Source organism: Lepus europaeus, chromosome X, assembly GCF_033115175.1.
Source record: "Lepus europaeus isolate LE1 chromosome X, mLepTim1.pri, whole genome shotgun sequence".
In the NCBI taxonomy this organism is placed as follows: Eukaryota; Metazoa; Chordata; class Mammalia; order Lagomorpha; family Leporidae; genus Lepus; species Lepus europaeus.
Window position 1 is genome coordinate 117,672,342 of NC_084850.1, and position 19,240 is coordinate 117,691,581.

At 38.1% G+C, this 19,240-nt stretch overlaps 1 protein-coding gene across 5 annotated transcripts in view; it reads left to right on the top strand.

The window, feature by feature from the left end:
• Window positions 1-19,240, top strand: part of TAB3 (TGF-beta activated kinase 1 (MAP3K7) binding protein 3) — a 77,220-nt gene that overhangs the window by 44,569 nt on the left and 13,411 nt on the right. For all 5 annotated transcript variants that reach the window (XM_062184577.1, XM_062184579.1, XM_062184580.1 and 2 more), the window contains 5 exons: window positions 926-1,117; window positions 6,095-7,556; window positions 8,402-8,562; window positions 14,318-14,411; window positions 17,415-17,498. In XM_062184577.1, coding sequence (XP_062040561.1) covers window positions 1,016-1,117; window positions 6,095-7,556; window positions 8,402-8,562; window positions 14,318-14,411; window positions 17,415-17,498 — 1,903 coding nt within the window. In that variant the 5' untranslated portion in view covers window positions 926-1,015. The remainder of the gene's footprint in view (window positions 1-925; window positions 1,118-6,094; window positions 7,557-8,401; window positions 8,563-14,317; window positions 14,412-17,414; window positions 17,499-19,240) is intronic.

Here is a 19,240-nt window from a genome sequence, read left to right on the forward strand (position 1 = left end):
GAATGAACACACCAGGAATCTTATGAGACTGTATGGTATACACTGCTTTTTTTTCTACCTTTAAAAATGGTATATATAGATTAAGAAGTGTATTGGTTGATTGACCCTTGATACTGACAGTTGACTTATGATACATTTTTGCTTTACTAATTGCCTTATTTAGGTGGGTGCTAAACTTGAGGGTCAGTTTTGCCTATTCAAACTATACGCCTAAATCCTGCCATTGCATTAGTGGCATCATGACAAGATGAACGCCTACCTCAGCAGGTGTCGCTAATGATGAACCACCGGCATTATTTTTCACACTTGATCTTAGCCAAAAGGCTGAGAAGCGATATGGCATTATTTTTTAAAACGAAGGATTTTACATTTCCATATTTGTCCATTTATTTCATTTAGGTATTGAGTTTCTTTTACTGAGACTTTAAATTCACTCTTTGACTTTAAAGTACAGAATAAATGTAAGGCAAACAAGGCAAACAGGACAAGCATGCTTTGGGTGTTAATTGTCAGATCTTTATTTTCTTATTCTAGACACCAAAATTATGACTCTGCCTTTAGAGGAGTGAGGTGATAGTCCTTGTGAAAATGAGTGATTATTAATGCATAAGTATGATTTTGCAAAGAAGGAAAATAAGGGTTGCCAAATTTAATACTCTATATTTTTTAATCTGCTTTTTTTAAAAAAAATACTAAAATGGAACTGAAATATTTGGTTGATTTTTGGTTTTGGCTTTTTGTTTTTAAACCTTGGATACTCTATCACAAGAGTCTTTTGCTAAATAGAATTGTCAGTTTTCCAACCTTGGAATTAGTTATGCTTATTTTAGATTTCTATAGTTTAACATGTAGATAGTGTCTGTTTGAATAAAGTAAAATATGTTATTAGGATTAACCCAAACTTTAATTTCTTTTCTCTTAATAGAAAATGATGGTGGTATTGGAAGTTCATTACTTTTGGAAAACCGGTTAACATCCATTTCCTAAGAGAAACTTGACCACTCTTTGCTCTGGCATGGCGCAAAGCAATCCACAGCTTGATATTCAGGTTCTCCATGATCTCCGACAGCGTTTCCCTGAGATTCCAGAGGTTGTGGTGTCTCAGTGCATGTTACAGGTAAATTACTTACCAATGATAGTGGTTACTAAGTTTTATTTTTCCTTATGGCTTTGTGTTGTGGTGACTAGAACTGAGTTATGTCTATGTGTGGAGGTGTGAGGGAAGCATTTAGAGCAAGTTTTCTCAACCTTGGTGCTGCCGAAATTTTAGGCTAGATGATTTTGTATTGTAAGGGTCTGCCTCGTGCATTCTAGGCTGTTTCACAGTATCCTCAAAGTTGGGACAACTGGCATTGCCAAATGGACTATAATAGCCAATCTCCTTCCATTGAGAACCACTGATTTTTTTAAGATTTACTTATTTATTTGAAAGATTTACACAGAGATAGAAGGAGAGGCAGAGAGAGAGAGAGAGGGAGAGAGAGGTCTTCCATCCACTGGTTCACTCTCCAATTGGCCGCATCGGCCTGAGCTGCACTCAACCAAAGCCAGGAGCCAGGAGCTTCTTCCAGGTCTCCCACGTGGGTGCAGGGGCCCAAGCAGCTGGGCCAGCTTCCACTGTTTCCCAGGCCATAGCAGAGAGCTGGATCAGAAGTGGAGCAGCCAGATCTCGAACCAGCACCCATATGGGATGCTAGCACTGCAGGCGGCAGCTTAACCCGCTAAAGCACAGTGCCAGTCCCCAAGAACCACTGATTTTGAGAAAAGAGCAAAAGCTTTTAGAGAAAGGGAAAGCTTCTTGAGTTTTTTGAGCAGCAACATGAGTCCCCAATTGCTTAGAGTTGAATTTTGAATCTCCAAAGTATCATTTTAATTTCTTAGATCATACACTTTTGAGACTATTTTGAAAAGTCTGTAGATTACCTCACTTCCTTTCTTACTGTTTTTCTAGTTTGTAAACCCACTTTCTTTAGTCCATTCACATGCCCTTAGTCTTGTTTTCTTACACTTAAATACACCTTTCATCTGTGGGGTAGAATGTGTCTTCCCACACAAGTAGCAACAGACAGCCAGGCCTATACTCCTACAGCCTCATGTTGTAGACATTTTCTCTCATCCTTCACTGGATCCTACTGTGTTTTGGGTTACGGCACTTCCCTGCCCACTGGTCTTCCTCACAGTCAGTACTCATTCAAACTCCCCCTTCCTGCAGTGTGTGAGTAGCTCAAGATAGAACCTGCAGTCCCAGCATCCCATATGGGCGCTGGTTCGTGTCCCGGCTGCTCCACTTCTGATCCAGCTCTCTGCTGTGGCCTGGGAAGGCAGTGGAAGATGGCCCAAGCCCTTGGGCCCCTGCACCCACGTGGGAGACCTGGAAGAAGCTCCTGGCTTTGGATCGGCACTGCTCTGGCCGTTGTGGCCAGTTGAGGAGTGAACCAGAGGATGGAAGACCTCTCTCTTTGCCTCTTTTTCTCACTCTGTGTAACTCTGACTTTCAAATAAATAAATAAATAAATCTTTGAAAAAATAGCTTATCCTTTAAAAAAAAAAAAACCTAAACTTGCATAGAGGTGAGGTTAATGACTAATGGAGATCCACACAGAGCAATGGTGGTAAGAGAAGTGCTGCCATTGGTTGTGAGCCCTTTTCTAGATGTAGGCCTTTAGGTTTATGATTTTTATATTAGAGCTTTGTTTTTTCTAACACATTCTGAATCTCAGCTCTTTAGCCCTATCTTGGTCTATGATAAAACAAAAACAAGCGAGAGTGAGGCTTCTGTTTTAAACTTACTAAGGCCGGCGCTGCGGCTCACTAGGCTAATCCTCTGCCTTGCGGCGCCGGCACACCAGGTCTAGTCCCGGTCGGGGCACCGATCCTGTCCCGGTTGCCCCTCTTCCAGGCCAGCTCTCTGCTGTGGCCAGGGAGTGCAGTGGAGGATGGCCCAAGTCCTTGGGCCCTGCACCCCATGGGAGACCAGGAGAAGCACCTGGCTCCTGCCATCGGATCAGCGTGGTGCGCCGGCCGCAGCGCGCCTACCGCGGCGGCCATTGGAGGGTGAAACAGCGGCAAAAGGAAGACTTTTCTCTCTGTCTCTCTCTCACTGTCCACTCTGCCTGTCAAAAAAAAAAAAAAAAAAAAAAAAACACTTACTAATAGTCATCTTCCTCTCCCATCTTGGAGTTGTGGAGTATAGCCTTGGGTGTCCCCAGCTGGATTTATTTCAAGTTCTTGTCTCAACATAATAGATGAAATCAAAGTAGAGGCATAGATAAAATGCAATAATGGGGGAATTTATTTAAAGAAATAGTACACATTTAGAGGTGAGTGCACGCAACCTCATGAAGGAGAATTGCCACCCCCACCCTAAGTTTGGTTACCCCTTTTGATAGGTAGAGGGTGGTACCCTTCTTGAATATACTAATGGACAGAGTTTGGGTGGAGTTCAGTGCCCGTGGTAATCTCTGGGAAGGTTTCGTGGCATCTCCACATAGAGCTCAGCATACACGCTGTCATCATGGTGTCTTGTGCATGATGGAGCAGGCTCAGGTGCATCATGGGAAAGTGAGTGTGCCGAACCCACATTGAAGGGGCTGCAGTTTTTAACAGAGCAGGGCTGTGACAAGACGACAGCTGACAGCCTCTTCGCTCATTTTTTCACTAACTAGTACCCTACCTAGCCTGTATCCCTAGGGCACCACCTAATTCTGACCTTGTTTTATTTAGCCCTTTATTACCCGAATTTTCTTGGCCACTTAAATAAATGAAGAAATGAAACCTCATTCAGTTCAGTGAACATTTGTTGTTACTTTGTCTCGTGACTCACTTTTTTCTTTCTTTGGGATTAGCAGAATATAGTGGTATGGAAATTTACTACCTACTGGCTCTGGAACGTTTCTTTGTTCACAGTACAACATATGAAATTTAGTAGATTTCATTTAATACATAATCCTTGAGGCCTCTCTCTGGACTATCATCCTTCCATTTTGATCACTTTTTGGGAGTATGATGCTTTCTGGCCACAGTTCCTTCACTAGTGTTTATATATAATCGTAACAGTTCAGATCTCTTTCTCTAGCTAAACAATTTTGAATTCTTTATGTTTTATATTTACTGTTTGACAAATTGTAATCATTTTTTTCCTTTTTAAAAACATTAACTCAAATATGACATCTGAACCTCTTCTTGTGGTATTCTTTTTACAATAGTACCATAAGGATAAATATCTCATATTTGTGGTTTGAAAATTTGCTTCATAGGAAAATTTACCCCACTTGTCACGATAACATGCATGACATTTCAGGATTATTAATAGAAATATCAAATGGAAGTATGTTCTCCCCAATTCATAGGTTTATAAAGTACTTGAAGGAAATAGTTGATTTTCATGTTTCACTTAACATCTGTCAGTGACACATTCTACTTGGCAATTAATCTGGATGGTTTAGTTCTAAATTTGCTTTTAATGTCTAGCTTATTTCCCTTGCTTAGCATGATTTTCAAGCGTGGTAAGAAAAAGTCAGATCTTTGAGTTCTATTTTCTTAAACTTCAAGTAATACTTCTTTCTATAGATTCAGAAAGTAGTTTTAAGTGTTGTATTATCAAAAGCTTTATATAAAGAAAAGAATAAAATTATCTATGGAGTTTTAATAAAGCCAGTTCAATTTTCTGAGCATTCGTTTTGCAAAGGTTTGCTTGAGTGGTTGTTTTTTTTTTTTTTTTAACTTCCTGCAGTTCCAGTTTAGTAATGGCCTTCTGGCCAGATGTCCTCTCCCTTGAAATTACTGTGTGGAAAGAGCACTGGGACTGAGGAGACCACAAATCTAGAACTAGCTCTCTAGTTAACTAGTTAAATGCCTGATGTCTAACCATGTAACTTTCAAGGCATCTCTTGAGGATTCTCATCTGTAAATGTGAGTTGAGTTGGAGTAGCTGAACTTGAGTTCTCTCAACTCTGAATTCTGTGTCCCATTTTTGATCTAACGTTATTATTTGGTTATTTGCAAAAGTTAGATGTCCAATTTTTATAGAAAATATACTTTTTTTCTAAAATAAATGTATAGTAATATGTATGTGTGGGTAGATCTGTTGTATGCTTATATAGAGAAATGCACACTTGAGAAACCCTTGTGGATTGTTTCAAAGCCAGTGAATAATATATGTTTAATACCAGTAAAATAGTTCAGAACTCTGTATTTCAAGGGAAAACTGCTTTATAATATCTTTAAAATGTAATTAGTTTTGTTACTTTTGCTTGGAACTTTTCACAGGTCAGTTTGCTATTACTATTTTTATGAGTGTGTGTAAATCAAAAAATTCAACCCCTTTAATAATTTTGAAAGTATACCAAGCCACCTTTCAGTGAGTAAAAACTTTGAAGTCTGTGGGACTCTGGATGAATTTCATTAAGGCAGTTGAGGTCAGGTTTTATGGTAAGTTACCATAACTCTGGCAAAATCATGGAGCCATAGTTCCAAGTAGGACTTTTTTTTAGTAATTTGTTTTGCTTAAATCTTTCATAATGATACAGACAGCTTAAGTTGTATAGGAATAAGTTACAGTAAAACAAAAGTGAAGGCTGCTTTAGAATTTTTATTGTTTTAGCTCTCAGAATTTTGTTATAATTTTTTCTCCTTTTGTGGTTTCTGTGCCTTTTGATAGCTAAAGCATGGTTATTTTCATGTTTATCAGTTTAAATATTAATGATGGGTATTACTTATATATTGCAGCAATTGTGGTGAATCCAAGATTAGCCCAGCATTTTAATTTGTTGAGATGCAAGTATAAAATGAGTCCTGGATTTGGAGTCAGAAAACTTGGGTTGAATCACAATGTCCATTAGTAGGTACTTTACATTTCTGTAGCAGTAGCAGTAGTGGTAGTATTAATAGTGTGAGCTCAATTTTTAATAAAATAATCTGAACTGTTTGGGATCTCCTTTTCAGGATAGACGATCATGAAGTCTTTTGTGGTTAAAATATCATTTTCTATTTATTCTATAAAAATAAACTTGCATAACTCTTTGGCAAAACTTGACTTCCAATATTGAGATTTGTTAATCTTACCCATGTTACTTTTACCATTTTTCTCCTCTAGAATAACAACAATCTTGAAGCCTGTTGCCGAGCCCTTTCCCAGGAGAGTAGCAAATACTTATATATGGAATACCATAGTCCAGATGACAATAGGATGAATAGAAATCGTCTTTTGCATATTAACCTGGGTATCCATTCTCCTAGTAGCTACCACCCAGGAGATGGAGCTCAACTTAATGGTGGTAGAACACTGGTACACAGCTCAAGTGATGGACATATTGATCCACAGCATACAGCAGGTAAACAGCTGATATGTTTAGTTCAGGAACCACACTCAGCTCCAGCTGTTGTGGCTGCTACTCCCAACTACAATCCATTTTTTATGAATGAACAAAACAGAAGTGCAGCTACTCCTCCTTCACAGCCACCTCAACAGCCATCTTCCATGCAAACAGCAATGAATCCATCTGCTATGCAAGGGCCTTCACCACCACCACCACCGCCTCCTTCCTACATGCACATACCTCGGTATAGTACAAATCCAATTACTGTTACAGTATCCCAGAACCTCCCTTCTGGACAGACTGTACCCAGAGCTTTACAGATCCTTCCACAAATTCCGAGCAATCTCTATGGGTCTCCTGGTTCTATTTATATTAGACAGACATCTCAGAGTTCATCAGGAAGACAAACTCCTCAGAATACGCCATGGCAGTCCTCACCACAGGGCCCAGTGCCTCATTATAGCCAACGTCCTTTACCTGTTTATCCACACCAACAAAACTATCAGCCTTCTCAGTATTCTCCCAAACAACAGCAGATCCCTCAATCTGCCTACCATTCCCCACCTCCTTCTCAGTGTCCTTCACCCTTCAGCTCGCCACAGCATCAAGTGCAACCTTCCCAGTTGGGCCACCCAAGCTCCCACGTCTTTATGCCACCTAGTCCTTCAACTACTCCACCCCATCCGTATCAACAAGGACCTCCTAGCTATCAGAAACAGGGAAGTCATTCAGTAGCCTATCTCCCATACACAGCGTCTAGCTTACCCAAAGGTTCTATGAAGAAGATAGAAATTACAGTTGAACCTTCTCAAAGACCTGGGACAGCGATTACTAGGAGTCCTTCACCCATCAGTAATCAGCCGTCTCCTCGGAATCAGCACTCACTGTACACAGCCACCACGCCACCTTCAAGTTCTCCTTCAAGAGGGATACCTAGTCAACCAAAACCTCCGTTTAGTGTTAATCCTGTGTATATTACATATACACAGCCAACTGGACCTTCATGTGCTCCATCGCCGTCTCCTCGGGTGATACCAAACCCAACTACAGTTTTTAAAATTACGGTAGGCCGAACGACGACTGAAAATCTTCTAAATTTAGTGGACCAAGAAGAGCGCTCTGCAGCACCAGAACCTATTCAGCCCATTTCAGTGATACCAGGCTCTGGGGGAGAAAAGGGAAGCCATAAGTATCAGAGGAGCACTAGTTCTGGATCAGACGACTATGCATATACACAAGGTAAATTTGTAGCTCTTTTAAATGTAATCTTTGTGGTAAAGTGGCAGTCTGTTATTCAAAATAAATTGTATTAGATGTTTACTTTTAAGTAAATGTCTACTATTTTTGACAGTTGGGCAGTAGCATTGTATTAAGAATGAGATTAATGCTTCAGAATTATCTGTGGACTTTGTTTTAAAATATGAAAGTGTAGGCGTGATAGTGGTGACCTAATTTTTTAGGTAGAATGTACATTGGGAAAATCCATCAAAAATACAAGCCATAGAGTAGGAAGAGAGAGGTTCCTAGAGGGTGGACTAAAGTTCATCAAATGAAACAATTAGAAACTTTCCTAAAGATGATAGCCTGAAGGGCATGATATTTACAAGTCATATGTAAGAAATGGAATGGGTAACGAAGAACATTATTGGATTAGCTAATAGTAGACCTAACTAAATATTAGTTTTTAAAAAGTCTCTTCAAACTTTCCAGATACCTGATAATCTAGTATTCTTTTAATATGTAAATAATATGTGGTTTAGTATTTTAATATGTAAGAAGGGAAATAATTATAATTTTAATAACATTCCTGGTATTTAACCTGTTTAAAACACACAAGTATAGTTAGATTCTTAGGGAAACTTAGCCTAACAGACCAAGAGGGATGTACAGGTTATGTCATTTAGGTAGCAATAGAAAAAGCTAAATTAAATCATCTGTGGAGGCAGAGCGGCAGTGTTAGACATGTGAGTAAATGCCAGCCTCCAGATTGGATGAGTCTTTTATACATTAGCAATGCATATAGTAAATGTCCAGTCATTTGTTCAATGTTACTCTCTGCATTGACTTTATCTGTAATGCTATAGCCTTGCTGTTACATCAGCGAGCAAGGATGGAGAGGTTAGCAAAGCAGTTGAAACTTGAGAAAGAGGAGCTAGAGCGGTTGAAGGCTGAAGTTAACGGTATGGAGCATGACCTGATGCAGAGACGGCTCAGGAGAGTCAGCTGCACCACTGCGATCCCAACCGTAAGTGACCTGGAGGGGAATACTGACAGGAGGGTGGGGACAGTGGCTGTCTAGGCCATTTGCTTTTCTTTCAGATTCTGTTCCTGTAGAGTTTTGGGGTTTATTTGGGTTGTTCTTAACACAGTACAAGCAGGATTTTTGCCTTCAGTACTTGTCAGAATAATTTGCTTTATTTTTCTCACATGTGCAAATCCCATAGGTTCACCAGCATTTTCAAATGCAATTATAATTAAAGCATAGCACCTCATGTAAACTACTTTGTCGAAATACTAGAAGTGAAAAGAGCACCCTGACTACACATTTTATATTTTTCCTCACTGTATTCATTTATCCTTCTAAACATGATACTTTTTTAAAACAATTAAAATTAGTTTTCTGAGCACATTAATACAAATGAGTTAGAATGACATCAGTTTGAATTTTAGAAAAGTGTTGATGGTAGAATATTTTAATGCAGCGTATTTTTCATTAAGTGTAAGTATTTCTAGAAACTTAGCTAACAGAATTGACTGATAACAGTCCTAAAGGGAACTGCTCTAATGACAGCATGCAGATAATAATTTAACACGTTGGTTAATGAATATGACTTCTTACAATCTCTGAATTTTGAAACATGTTTCCTAAAGTCTTGTGATGTCACAAGCATGCTGTGCTCCAACCTGTCATTTCACCTTTCAACATTCATGTGTTCGATAGGCTTTTTTTTTATACAATTTATGAATGTGGTACTACGCTAGGTGCTTAGCACAAACCTGCCAGTGGGGAAAAGTAGATACATCTACAGATAATTACAATATAGTATGGTAAGTGCTGCATATGCTCATGGGTAATGAGGCAGCTTAGCCATCAGCTGATTTCTGAATATACTTGATGAACTTCTCCACTTTCTCACACTGTCGTCCTGCTGGAATGCCCTTCTGAAATTCGGCACATGTAAACCTGTCAGCGCTTCAAGGCTCGACTTGACCTCTGCTTTTTCCACAAAGCCTTTCCTCATAACCTCTCTAAGTGTACAGGTTTAGAGAAGTGAATATAGACAAGGGACATATATAACTCTTCAAAGAGTTCATCTTGGAAAATGCATATTATAAAAAGTATTAGTCATGGATTTCAAAAATTTTTGCACTAAAATAAACTTAGCTTTTAGTCCCATTTTCCCACATTTTGAAGTACCTTGTATGTTAGACTTGGCAGTGAGCCTGTCTGCAGCTCTCTGCTCATAGAGAAGTTTATACCTGAGGTTCCTGGCTTTACAGTCTGTAAATTCCCTGAAATCATTCTGTACAGCATTTCCTATGTGAGATTGTGTGAGAAGTGGCTTTATAACTCATCGGATTTGCAAAAGTTATTAGATTGAAGGGGAGAAAAAGACGAGGAACCATTCCCCTAGATGATACACAGTACTGCTGTAGGCAGAGAGGAAAAGGGAAGGCATTTTAGAAGGGAAAAGAACGTGAGGTACTGAAGGCTTGAGGACAAGATGGAGATGGACTCTGTGGTGGCAGTAAATACAGTTCCCTGGCTTAAGCCCGAGATTCCACTGAGTTTACTGAGGATAATGTGCATAGCTGGAGTGGGGCTTAGACCTTGAATCCTTAAGTCAAGGTGTTTGAACTTTATTCTGTTCATAACAGGGAGCCAGTGGAAGTTTTTGAGAAAAAGATTAAGAATAATTTATTCAATAATTGATTAATTTTTCTAATACTGACTGTTCCTTGGTTGAGTTAGAAGGAAGCTTCAAAATTACATAGCTATCTTTAACTGAAAGTTGGTTGTATGTATGTAATCAAATTTTTGCCTCATTTTCTCCATTTGAAATTTTTTTTAAAGATTTATTTATTTGAAAGGAAGAGTTAGGAGAGACGGAGAGCTGTTCTATCCACTGGTTCACTCCCCAAATGGCCATAACAGCCAGAGCTGAGCCAGTCCAGAGCCAGGAGCCAGGAGATTCTTCCGGGTTTTTCACGTGGATGCAGGGGCCCAAGGGCTTTGGCCACCCTCTGCTGCTTTCCCAGGCACATTAGCAGGGAGGTGGATCAAAAGTGGAACAGCCAGGACTGGGAATCATTGCCCTTACCCCCCATTTGAAATCTTAAATGAGTCCTCTGATTGGGGTGTAACCCATGTGGGAATCCACCAATGGTGGCTGGGTACTCTGTCATCCTTTAGGTACCTGTAGAGCATAAACAGATTTTCTTAGCATGAAAATAATTTTTAGTAACCATGTAAGCTTTGGTTAGCAACTACTTGCTGTGTGATAATCCCTGCTAAATAAAACCCTATTTTTTTTTTTTTTCGGGAAGTGGAGCACTATCTCACGTAGTATAGATTAGTGCTTCCCAAAAAAAATTCCAATTTTAGATCAGAGCTTCTTTTGAAAGGGGAAAAAAAAGTTGCTGAAACTACTCCCCTGGGCTGTGATTTTAGCTTTTTATTAAAGCAGGCAGAATAATGTAATGAACCCCATGTTGCCATCACCCAGCTTCAGAAATTGGTAGTTCATATGGATAATATTTGAGAGAAGAAATTTGAGTCTTCAGGCCTAGCGAAAAATGGAGGACAGTTGTGAGTGCATGGGCTAAGGGACACATCTGTGTCATATGGTAGGCTTTCCGAGTCAGGTAGATTTGTATTCTACTTCAGCTACTTGTGCCAGTGTATCTGTGGATGAGTAACTTCTCTCTGCTTGTTTTCTTAGCTATAAAATGTATATGGTAGAATACCCATCCTATGAGATTTTTGTTAGGATTATGTATGTTGAGCAGTTTACATAATACCCAACGAATAGTGTTGTTACACATAAATGTAGAACATGTTAGAAAACTTTGATTTGCTTTTAAGAACATGCATGACAGAGATATACTTATGTAGGAGATTAATTAAGCAATAAATCATTAGTCAGAATTCTCCTTTGGTTCATTGAGGTTTGTGTGAGGAACCGTAGCGTAATGGAAAGAGCACCCACATAGGCTTGGGAGTCATGGTAGTGCTGGCGCTCACCGAGTGTAACTTCTCTGCATTTGATTTTCCCTATCTATGAAAAGGAATTATAAGTACACTGTAATGTGGTTGTCAAGGTGCAGGGACAGTGTAGGAGTAGGCATTCAGTAAATGGCTGTCCTTACTATTGCCCCACTTGTGTGTGGGAACATCCAATAGAGAACTGACCTTTTTGCTAAGCATTTACTGCTATCTTCAGTTTTTCAAAGAAATTTTCAATGATTGAGTACGAATTTGGTTAGAAAGGTGCTTATTCTTAATGAGACTGGAATGCCCACCTGGGACTACCTGTATGTACAGTTGCAGAAACTTGGAGTTACAGTGAAATAGGCTCTCCTTAGAAAAAAGCAAAGTGCAGGATGCATAGTGGTGTTGTTCTTACAGTCTGCTATTTACAACACATTGTACTAAAAGCTGTAGAAGAAGTCTTCTCTTCAAGAGTCTGTGTGTGGAAAGATACCTGTTTGTCTCTAAATCTGTGTGGATTTGTGCTTGTGAAAGAGAAGAGATAATGTAAGATAGTAAATCAGGTACTGGCCAGCTAAATGGTAACTATGTTAAGTACTTTTAAGAGTTCTGAGAAATGTTTGCTTTTTACTAATAGGGTTCAAAGATGAGCGAGTTTCATGGAGGAAGGGGATATTTTAAATTTTACCTTGAAAGAAAAATGGGATTTTAATCAGCAGAAAGCTGCCAGTTGCCCCCTTCCCCCAAGTTCTCTCCCCGCCCCCATTCATCCTGTTCTGACAAATTGGGTTTTTGGACTGTCTCACAGCTTTACGTCCCAGTTGCATAGTGGGACAAGTCACTTAAGAACACCTACGTGATCTTCAGTGTTGGTCTCTGTGGCAAAAACAGTTGGCTTAAGCTTTTCACAAAAGGCGGCAGAAATTCCTTAAGAGTTTTTCATTTTGAAATGTCAGGTACAAACATCCAGTTACCTTAAAAACCACTTTCGATAATACATAGCCAGTCCTAAAACCCCTCCTTTGTGGAAGCAGTGTGCTTCTGATAAGCGGCAGTAACTTTTCAGAAACAGCTTTTTTTCTGCCCCTCAGTTTAATCAGAAGCTATGAACAGGGACACCGAAATCTTACAGATAAACCCTCAGTGAGTTCCGGTGGTTCTGCCGGCTTTGGAAATGAGTGCGCTGAGGAACGTTGGTTTTCGTTCCAAGTCAATGTGCAGTAGCCTCTTGATTATGAAGTCTAATATCTTCATATTACAGTATAAAGCTTCACTATGCAGGGCCATCGTGGCTGGAACATCTCTGCCATCTCCACCCCCAAAGATATTTAGGAAGGATCAGCCCCCTCAGGTACTCGACTTTTCTGATAGGACCTACAAAGAAAGGTGGATTCTTATGCACATTCCAAGGAAGATGGCATCACTCTCTGGAGCCCTTAACTAAGTGCTTTAAATATAGATGTTTAAGTGTGTGTTTTAAAGTGCTCAGTTTTGCTTCGTGGGCAAGGCATAAGCATTTTATACATTAATGTCACATAGTTTATCCACAGGAATGAAAAAAGAAGAGCAATCCCTAGTAAACATTACCAAGTGACTCATTGTTCTTTAGCATTCTAAGGGATTGTAGCTATTATTATATTCTGCCTTTATATCACTCAAGTTAAACTTTGGTACCTGCTAATTTAACAAGCGTTCTCGGTGATTCTGGTACTACCTTCTAAGGACATGAGATCTTGATTTTTTGTGAATTAAGATACTTACTCTCATTTTACTTCATCGTTAAAAATCAGCACATCTAGCCCTTAGCAGAATACTTGTTTTGAACAGAAGTTTCTTATTTTCCTGTAGTAATTGACAATTTTTTTTTTGATTGATGTGCTTGTGATCACCGTAGTAATTGACTTTATACCTGGCTGTACTGAAAGCTTCAATACTCATGCCTGTGCATTCTGAACCCTGACTTTATTTTATACTGTACATAAATGTAAAAAAACTAGGGATGGTACAAGCCTCCAAAAATCTTTAATGGAAGATTAGGACTCCTCCCATTTCTGTACCTCCTGTATGCCCCTGAACAGCCTGACTAGTGGCTAGGCTGGAAAGGACACGGCAAAAGAAAAAGTTTAAGAAAGGAGCCCATTTGTTCCTGAAATTTTCATGCACTAGATTAATTGCTTCCTTTGACCCAAGAAAAAAGATTCAAAGTTTTCTGTTTGAATTTTATATAAATCCTGGCTCTACCACTTTGTAACTTTGAGAAAAGTCTGATTTCTCTGTGCCTCCATTTCCTCATCTAAATTTGGCATGGTACTAGTACCTGCCTTAAGGGGTTGCTTAGAGGAAGGAATGGCAGCGTTCTGGTAAACATAGTGCCTGGCTCCTAGTAAGCACTCATTAAAATTGGTTCTATTGTAATTTTTACCAGACTGGACAAGACAAATTTCAAATTGCTTGATTGAAAAATTGATTATTATAGTTTACCCTACAGTGAAAACAGAAATGAAATTCTCAGTGATCTACAATTAAAACAGTAGTATCTTTATATGATAGAAACTGTCCAGTATGGTAGTATACAGATTTTATTTAGACATGGCTGTTCTGATGTCCCCACTTTACCTGACTGTTCCCTTTAAAAACACACATAGGACTTTGAAACATGCCCTCTTATAGACTAAGGCCGTGTTCTTGGTATTACCCAATCAGAATAATTAACATGAAACACAGTTCTTAAATGTTGGGCTTGATAATGACTTTCCCACCATTGCTATTTTGGGTCCTTTCTTACTAGCCTGAGGAAATGACAAGATTGAGAAGCATGAACAGACAACTCCAGATAAATGTTGACTGTACACTGAAAGAAGTTGACCTCCTTCAATCTAGAGGTATAGACTTGATTATTTGGTAAACCATAAGTATTAGTGCGGTATTTTAAGCTGCTTAAATAGCAATAATTTTGGTTTTACAGATTTAAGAGATAGTTTTTACCCACTATAAAATTATAGCCCTAGTAAAGTGATTGCCTCACCCCATGGTCTTGGATTAGATTTGGGTAATAAATAGTTACTTTGGCAACTTCACCAGTAAGTTCGTATCATTTAGATTGTTCTATGTTGTTACTTTGTATTTACGCTCTTTTAGTCATTTACTGTGACTATTTTATAAATTGATAGGTTTTAATTCTAAAATTTAGTGGGTTCATAGTATGATAGTCTTTTTAACATATGTAAAAAATAGGGTTTTCAGTTTTAAAATCGATTCTGTATGTCATTTTTTATATTACCTGCTATTTGAAAACATTGACCTATAACCCTAATTTGAGTTTCTGGAGTTCTTTCAGGAGTATTTACTACAGTAGAAGCTCTCTTAACTCACCAAATTAGAGATGGTCTTTAAAGTAGATGATGTCCACAGCTGCTACACACACCTGACTAGGAGGCTACATGCTCACATTGCCTGCTTCTAGTAAAAGTCTCTGTTACCTAGAGTTGATCATGTCCCCAAATCTGTTTATACCAGCTACTGCATTTCTGCCATTTAATGTTTCATAAACTGACACGAATGCAGGATAAAGTTGCTCTTAATATAAAAGCCAGAGGCAAATATTTCTTAAGGCAAATCACTGAGAAGATCAGTATCATGAATGTAGCTATGGATAAAACAACTGTAGAGTTAAAGGATTCTGTACTCAAATTGCTTCTTAAGCCTTTTTAGAACCTTTCCTGCTCCATTCTAAAGTCAAAACAGAAAATTATAGATTTCAACTTGCTGCCTGTTTTGTAAATAAAATTTTAGTGGGACAATAGCCATGTCCATTTGTTTACATATTGCCTATGGTTACTTTTGTATTTTAACAGCACAATTGAATGCTTTCAACAGAGATTGTATTACAAGTCCAAAAAATGTAAAATACCATCCTGTCATTACTAGAAAGGTGCCAACCTATGCTTTAGGTTCTTGTGAGTTTGGTTTATGTAAGAAAGACAATATGGAATTTCAATCAGGCACATAAAAAAAGGATCTTAACATTTTTAAATATGTATATTCTCATTTGTTTTGTAAAAGTTGACATGTATAGTTTTTCTTAACAATTCTGGGTTTTCATCTTCCCCATGCTAACCCTGCACACCTGCTTTTTCTAATTATAGCAGCTTAAGAGAGCTTCTACAGTATTTTAAGAGTATGTCAAAATATCTCATTGTTACTTTGGGGCAAGATTAGTAAACTCAAAAACTATGGGATTATCTGAACAATAGAAGCAAAATTGAATGTGAAAGCTGAGCAGTATAGTCAGGTACCTTTAAAATTATTTTCAGAAACGTAGTCACTGAATAGCTGATTAACTTTAAGCAGTAAAAGAATTACTATGCATAACGGGGTTATACTATTTCAATTGTATTATAAATAATTGCATCTGTCTTAAGCAAAATAAAAAATACTAATTCAAACATTTGGTTAGGATATTTATAGTAAGCCTTATGGGAGGTAGAAATCAGAATATCAGATGTAACTTAAATTGAAGAAATACATATGCAGCATCTTAAAGCATAAAAATTAACATATCAAATAGCATTGTGGCTTTTATGAACTATCGTAGCAGTTGTTTTCAGAAAATTGTCTTAAAACAGCATATCCAAATGGATAAAACATTTGTAATAGGACCTGAAGGGGAAACCATGATTAAGATTTTGGAAGTGAAAAGCTGAATTTTGGTCTGCATGTAGCAGTGACCTTACTATAAGCTCCTTTTTCATACTTAAGCATTTCTAAATCTCTTTTCATAAGGGGTTCAAACATATCCGCTTTATATTAAATTTCACTCTCCCACACTCTTGAATACTTTTTATACCCATCTCCTAAGCTAGAAAAGGAATCTAAACATTTGTTGGCAGAGGGGGGACATTTAGATTACGTGCAAATCAATGCATGACTTCATGAAAGGCTTTTATTACTTGTTTAGCCAAGGAAAATTGTTTTTGGGATAAAAAGTCCGGTCTAGAAATCAAAAGATATAATACCTTTAAACTCTCAGTACCATACGTCCTCTGTAAATAGGCATAAAGCTCAACTGCTTGAACTGTCGGGAACAGTGACAGGGTCCTAGAAATAAAGGTAGGACCCAAAACGCGCTGCATCAAAACTGACCCTGGAGGAGTCACAGCAGGAGATGTAGCTGAAATAAAGCGACTAGAGCAGGGAATGAACATTTGAAGAGAGGGGAAAATTTTCTGAGAAGATAGAATTCTCAGGGATGGTTCTTTTTATCCTGAAATTGACACCATGTCGTCGTTTCTCATTGATCTGTAGGCAACATTTAATTTCAGCATTGGATTTAAGAGTATCCTTTTCTTGAAAATGGCAATCCATGAGCTGCTGCTGTGATTTTCATGCTCACCCAGATGCTTAGACATCTCAAAATATAACATAATACTTCTACATTTTTACATTTGGTTTCTTCCATAGTTGATTTTGGATAAAAGTTTATTGGATAAAATTTTAAGGTAAATATTGAAAGACATGAAAGTGAGCTTTCACTATTTACATCTTCTTTATCATGGTTTGCTCATTAAAATCAAAACAAGTAGAAGGAGAAAACAGTTCAGCCATGCTTTCATTTCTTGTTTACCTCCTCAAATGCCCACATGCTTAGTACTATCTAAGGAGACTAGCCTTAGGGAAATATCACTTCAGGTAATACATTGTAGACAATCACTGATGGTTTTCATGTTTTTCCTCACAATGATAGAGAAAATACAATTTCATCGACAGGATAATATATGAGTTTTGAAACTCTGGAAAACATTTTCCGTTTACATGTTTTATTTACTTATTTTCTTTAAAAATAAAATAGGAGCTAATCCTAAATGCCTGGTGATTTTATTTTATAGGAAACTTTGATCCAAAAGCTATGAATAATTTTTATGACAACATAGAACCTGGTCCAATTGTACCACCCAAACCATCTAAAAAAGGTGAGTAGAGAAATGTTACAAATACCATTGAAGTAAATATCAAAGTTTTAGAATTCACCTGTGTATCTGATGTAATTCCCACTAGGTTATTCAGCATAAAGTTACCCTATTGATGTTACTGGTGTTATCAGTGGTAAAATACTCCCAAACTTTAATTTTTTAAAAAGCACTGAAATGAATACCTCTTGGAATTATTGTCAGAGGTAATTAAATCAGATACATTTTTAAAATTGAAGCAGTGTATTTTATAGTTAATATAAAACTTACTCATTACTGTAAAAACTAATAGTAGATGAAAATTCTTATAATTTTAAAAGTCTAATGTTAGAATAGCAAGTTAGCTCCGTGGTATATATAAAACAATTTTTCAGGCAGTGCAAGAATATTTGTGTACTTAAAAGATGAGCATAACAGTTAAATAAATCTTAAAAAAAATACCACCTAGTGCCTTTGTACCTATTTGAAAGTCAGAGTTGAAGAGACACAAATCTTTCATCCACTGGTTCACTCTCCAGATGGCTGGGGAAGCCAGGAGCTGCTTCTGGGTTTCCTTCATGGAGCCCTAGGTATTTATTCATCAAGGATAAAATAAGTCTTACCAAGGTTACTTGTAGCAAACATTTTTGGATAATTGTTACATGGAAATGATTTAATATAAAGTATATGAAATCTATTCTTATTTTTGTGTATCAAGTTTTTTTTTAAAGATTTATTTGTTTTGAAAATCGGAGTTACAAAGACAGAGAGACAGACCTTCCACCTGCTGATACACTCCCCAGATGGCCACAAGGGCCAGCAGTGGGCTAGGCCAAAGCCAGAGGTTCATCCAGGTTTCCCACACTGGTGGCCCAAATACTTGGGCCATTTTCTGCTGCTTTTCCCAGGACATTAGCAGGGAGCTGGATGGGAAGTAGAGCAGTCAGAACACGAATTGGTGCCTGTATAGGATGCTGGGTGTCACAGGCGGAGACTTTACCTGCTGTGCCACAACTGTGGCCAGTGTACCAATATTTATTTGGCATTTCAGTATCATAAAACAATTTCAACTACAGTTAAATGCTGAATTACTGAATATAGATTAATTCTTCTGCCTCATTCTTAACAGCCCATATTGTTCTGTAATTATAATTACCAATATTGAACTAAAGTATGCATTTAATATTTTAATTTTTTTGCCTGAACCTAGTGTAGATAGATTGACCATTAGGACATATTGAGTAGTAGAAATACTGTATTTGAAATAAAACAAAAAATAAGAAACATAGAGGCAGGCATATGGTGCAGTGGGTAAGTCACCTCTTGGGATATCCATATCCCATATTATTGTGCCTGGTTCAAGTACTGGGTATGATCAAGTACGTTGCTTCTGTCCAGCTTTCTGGTGATACATACACTTAAACACAGCAGATGATAGCCCAAGGTCTTTGGGTCTCTGCCACTCACATGGAAGACCCAGATTAAGTTCTGGGCTCCTGGCTTCTGTCTGGTGCAGCCCTAGCTATTACAGGCATTTGAGGAAATGAGCCAGTGAATAGCAGAGCTCTTTGTCTCTGCCTTTCAGATAAATAAGTAAAAAATTTTGAAAAATACATGGGAGTGGGCCTTGTGTTATAGTGGGTTAAGCTGCCACTTGGAGTGGCTGGTTTGAAACACAACTACTGCGCTTCTGATCTAGCTTCCTGCTAATGCACCTGGGAAGATAGTAGAAATGGCTTAAGTACTGGAGCCTCTGCCATCCATGT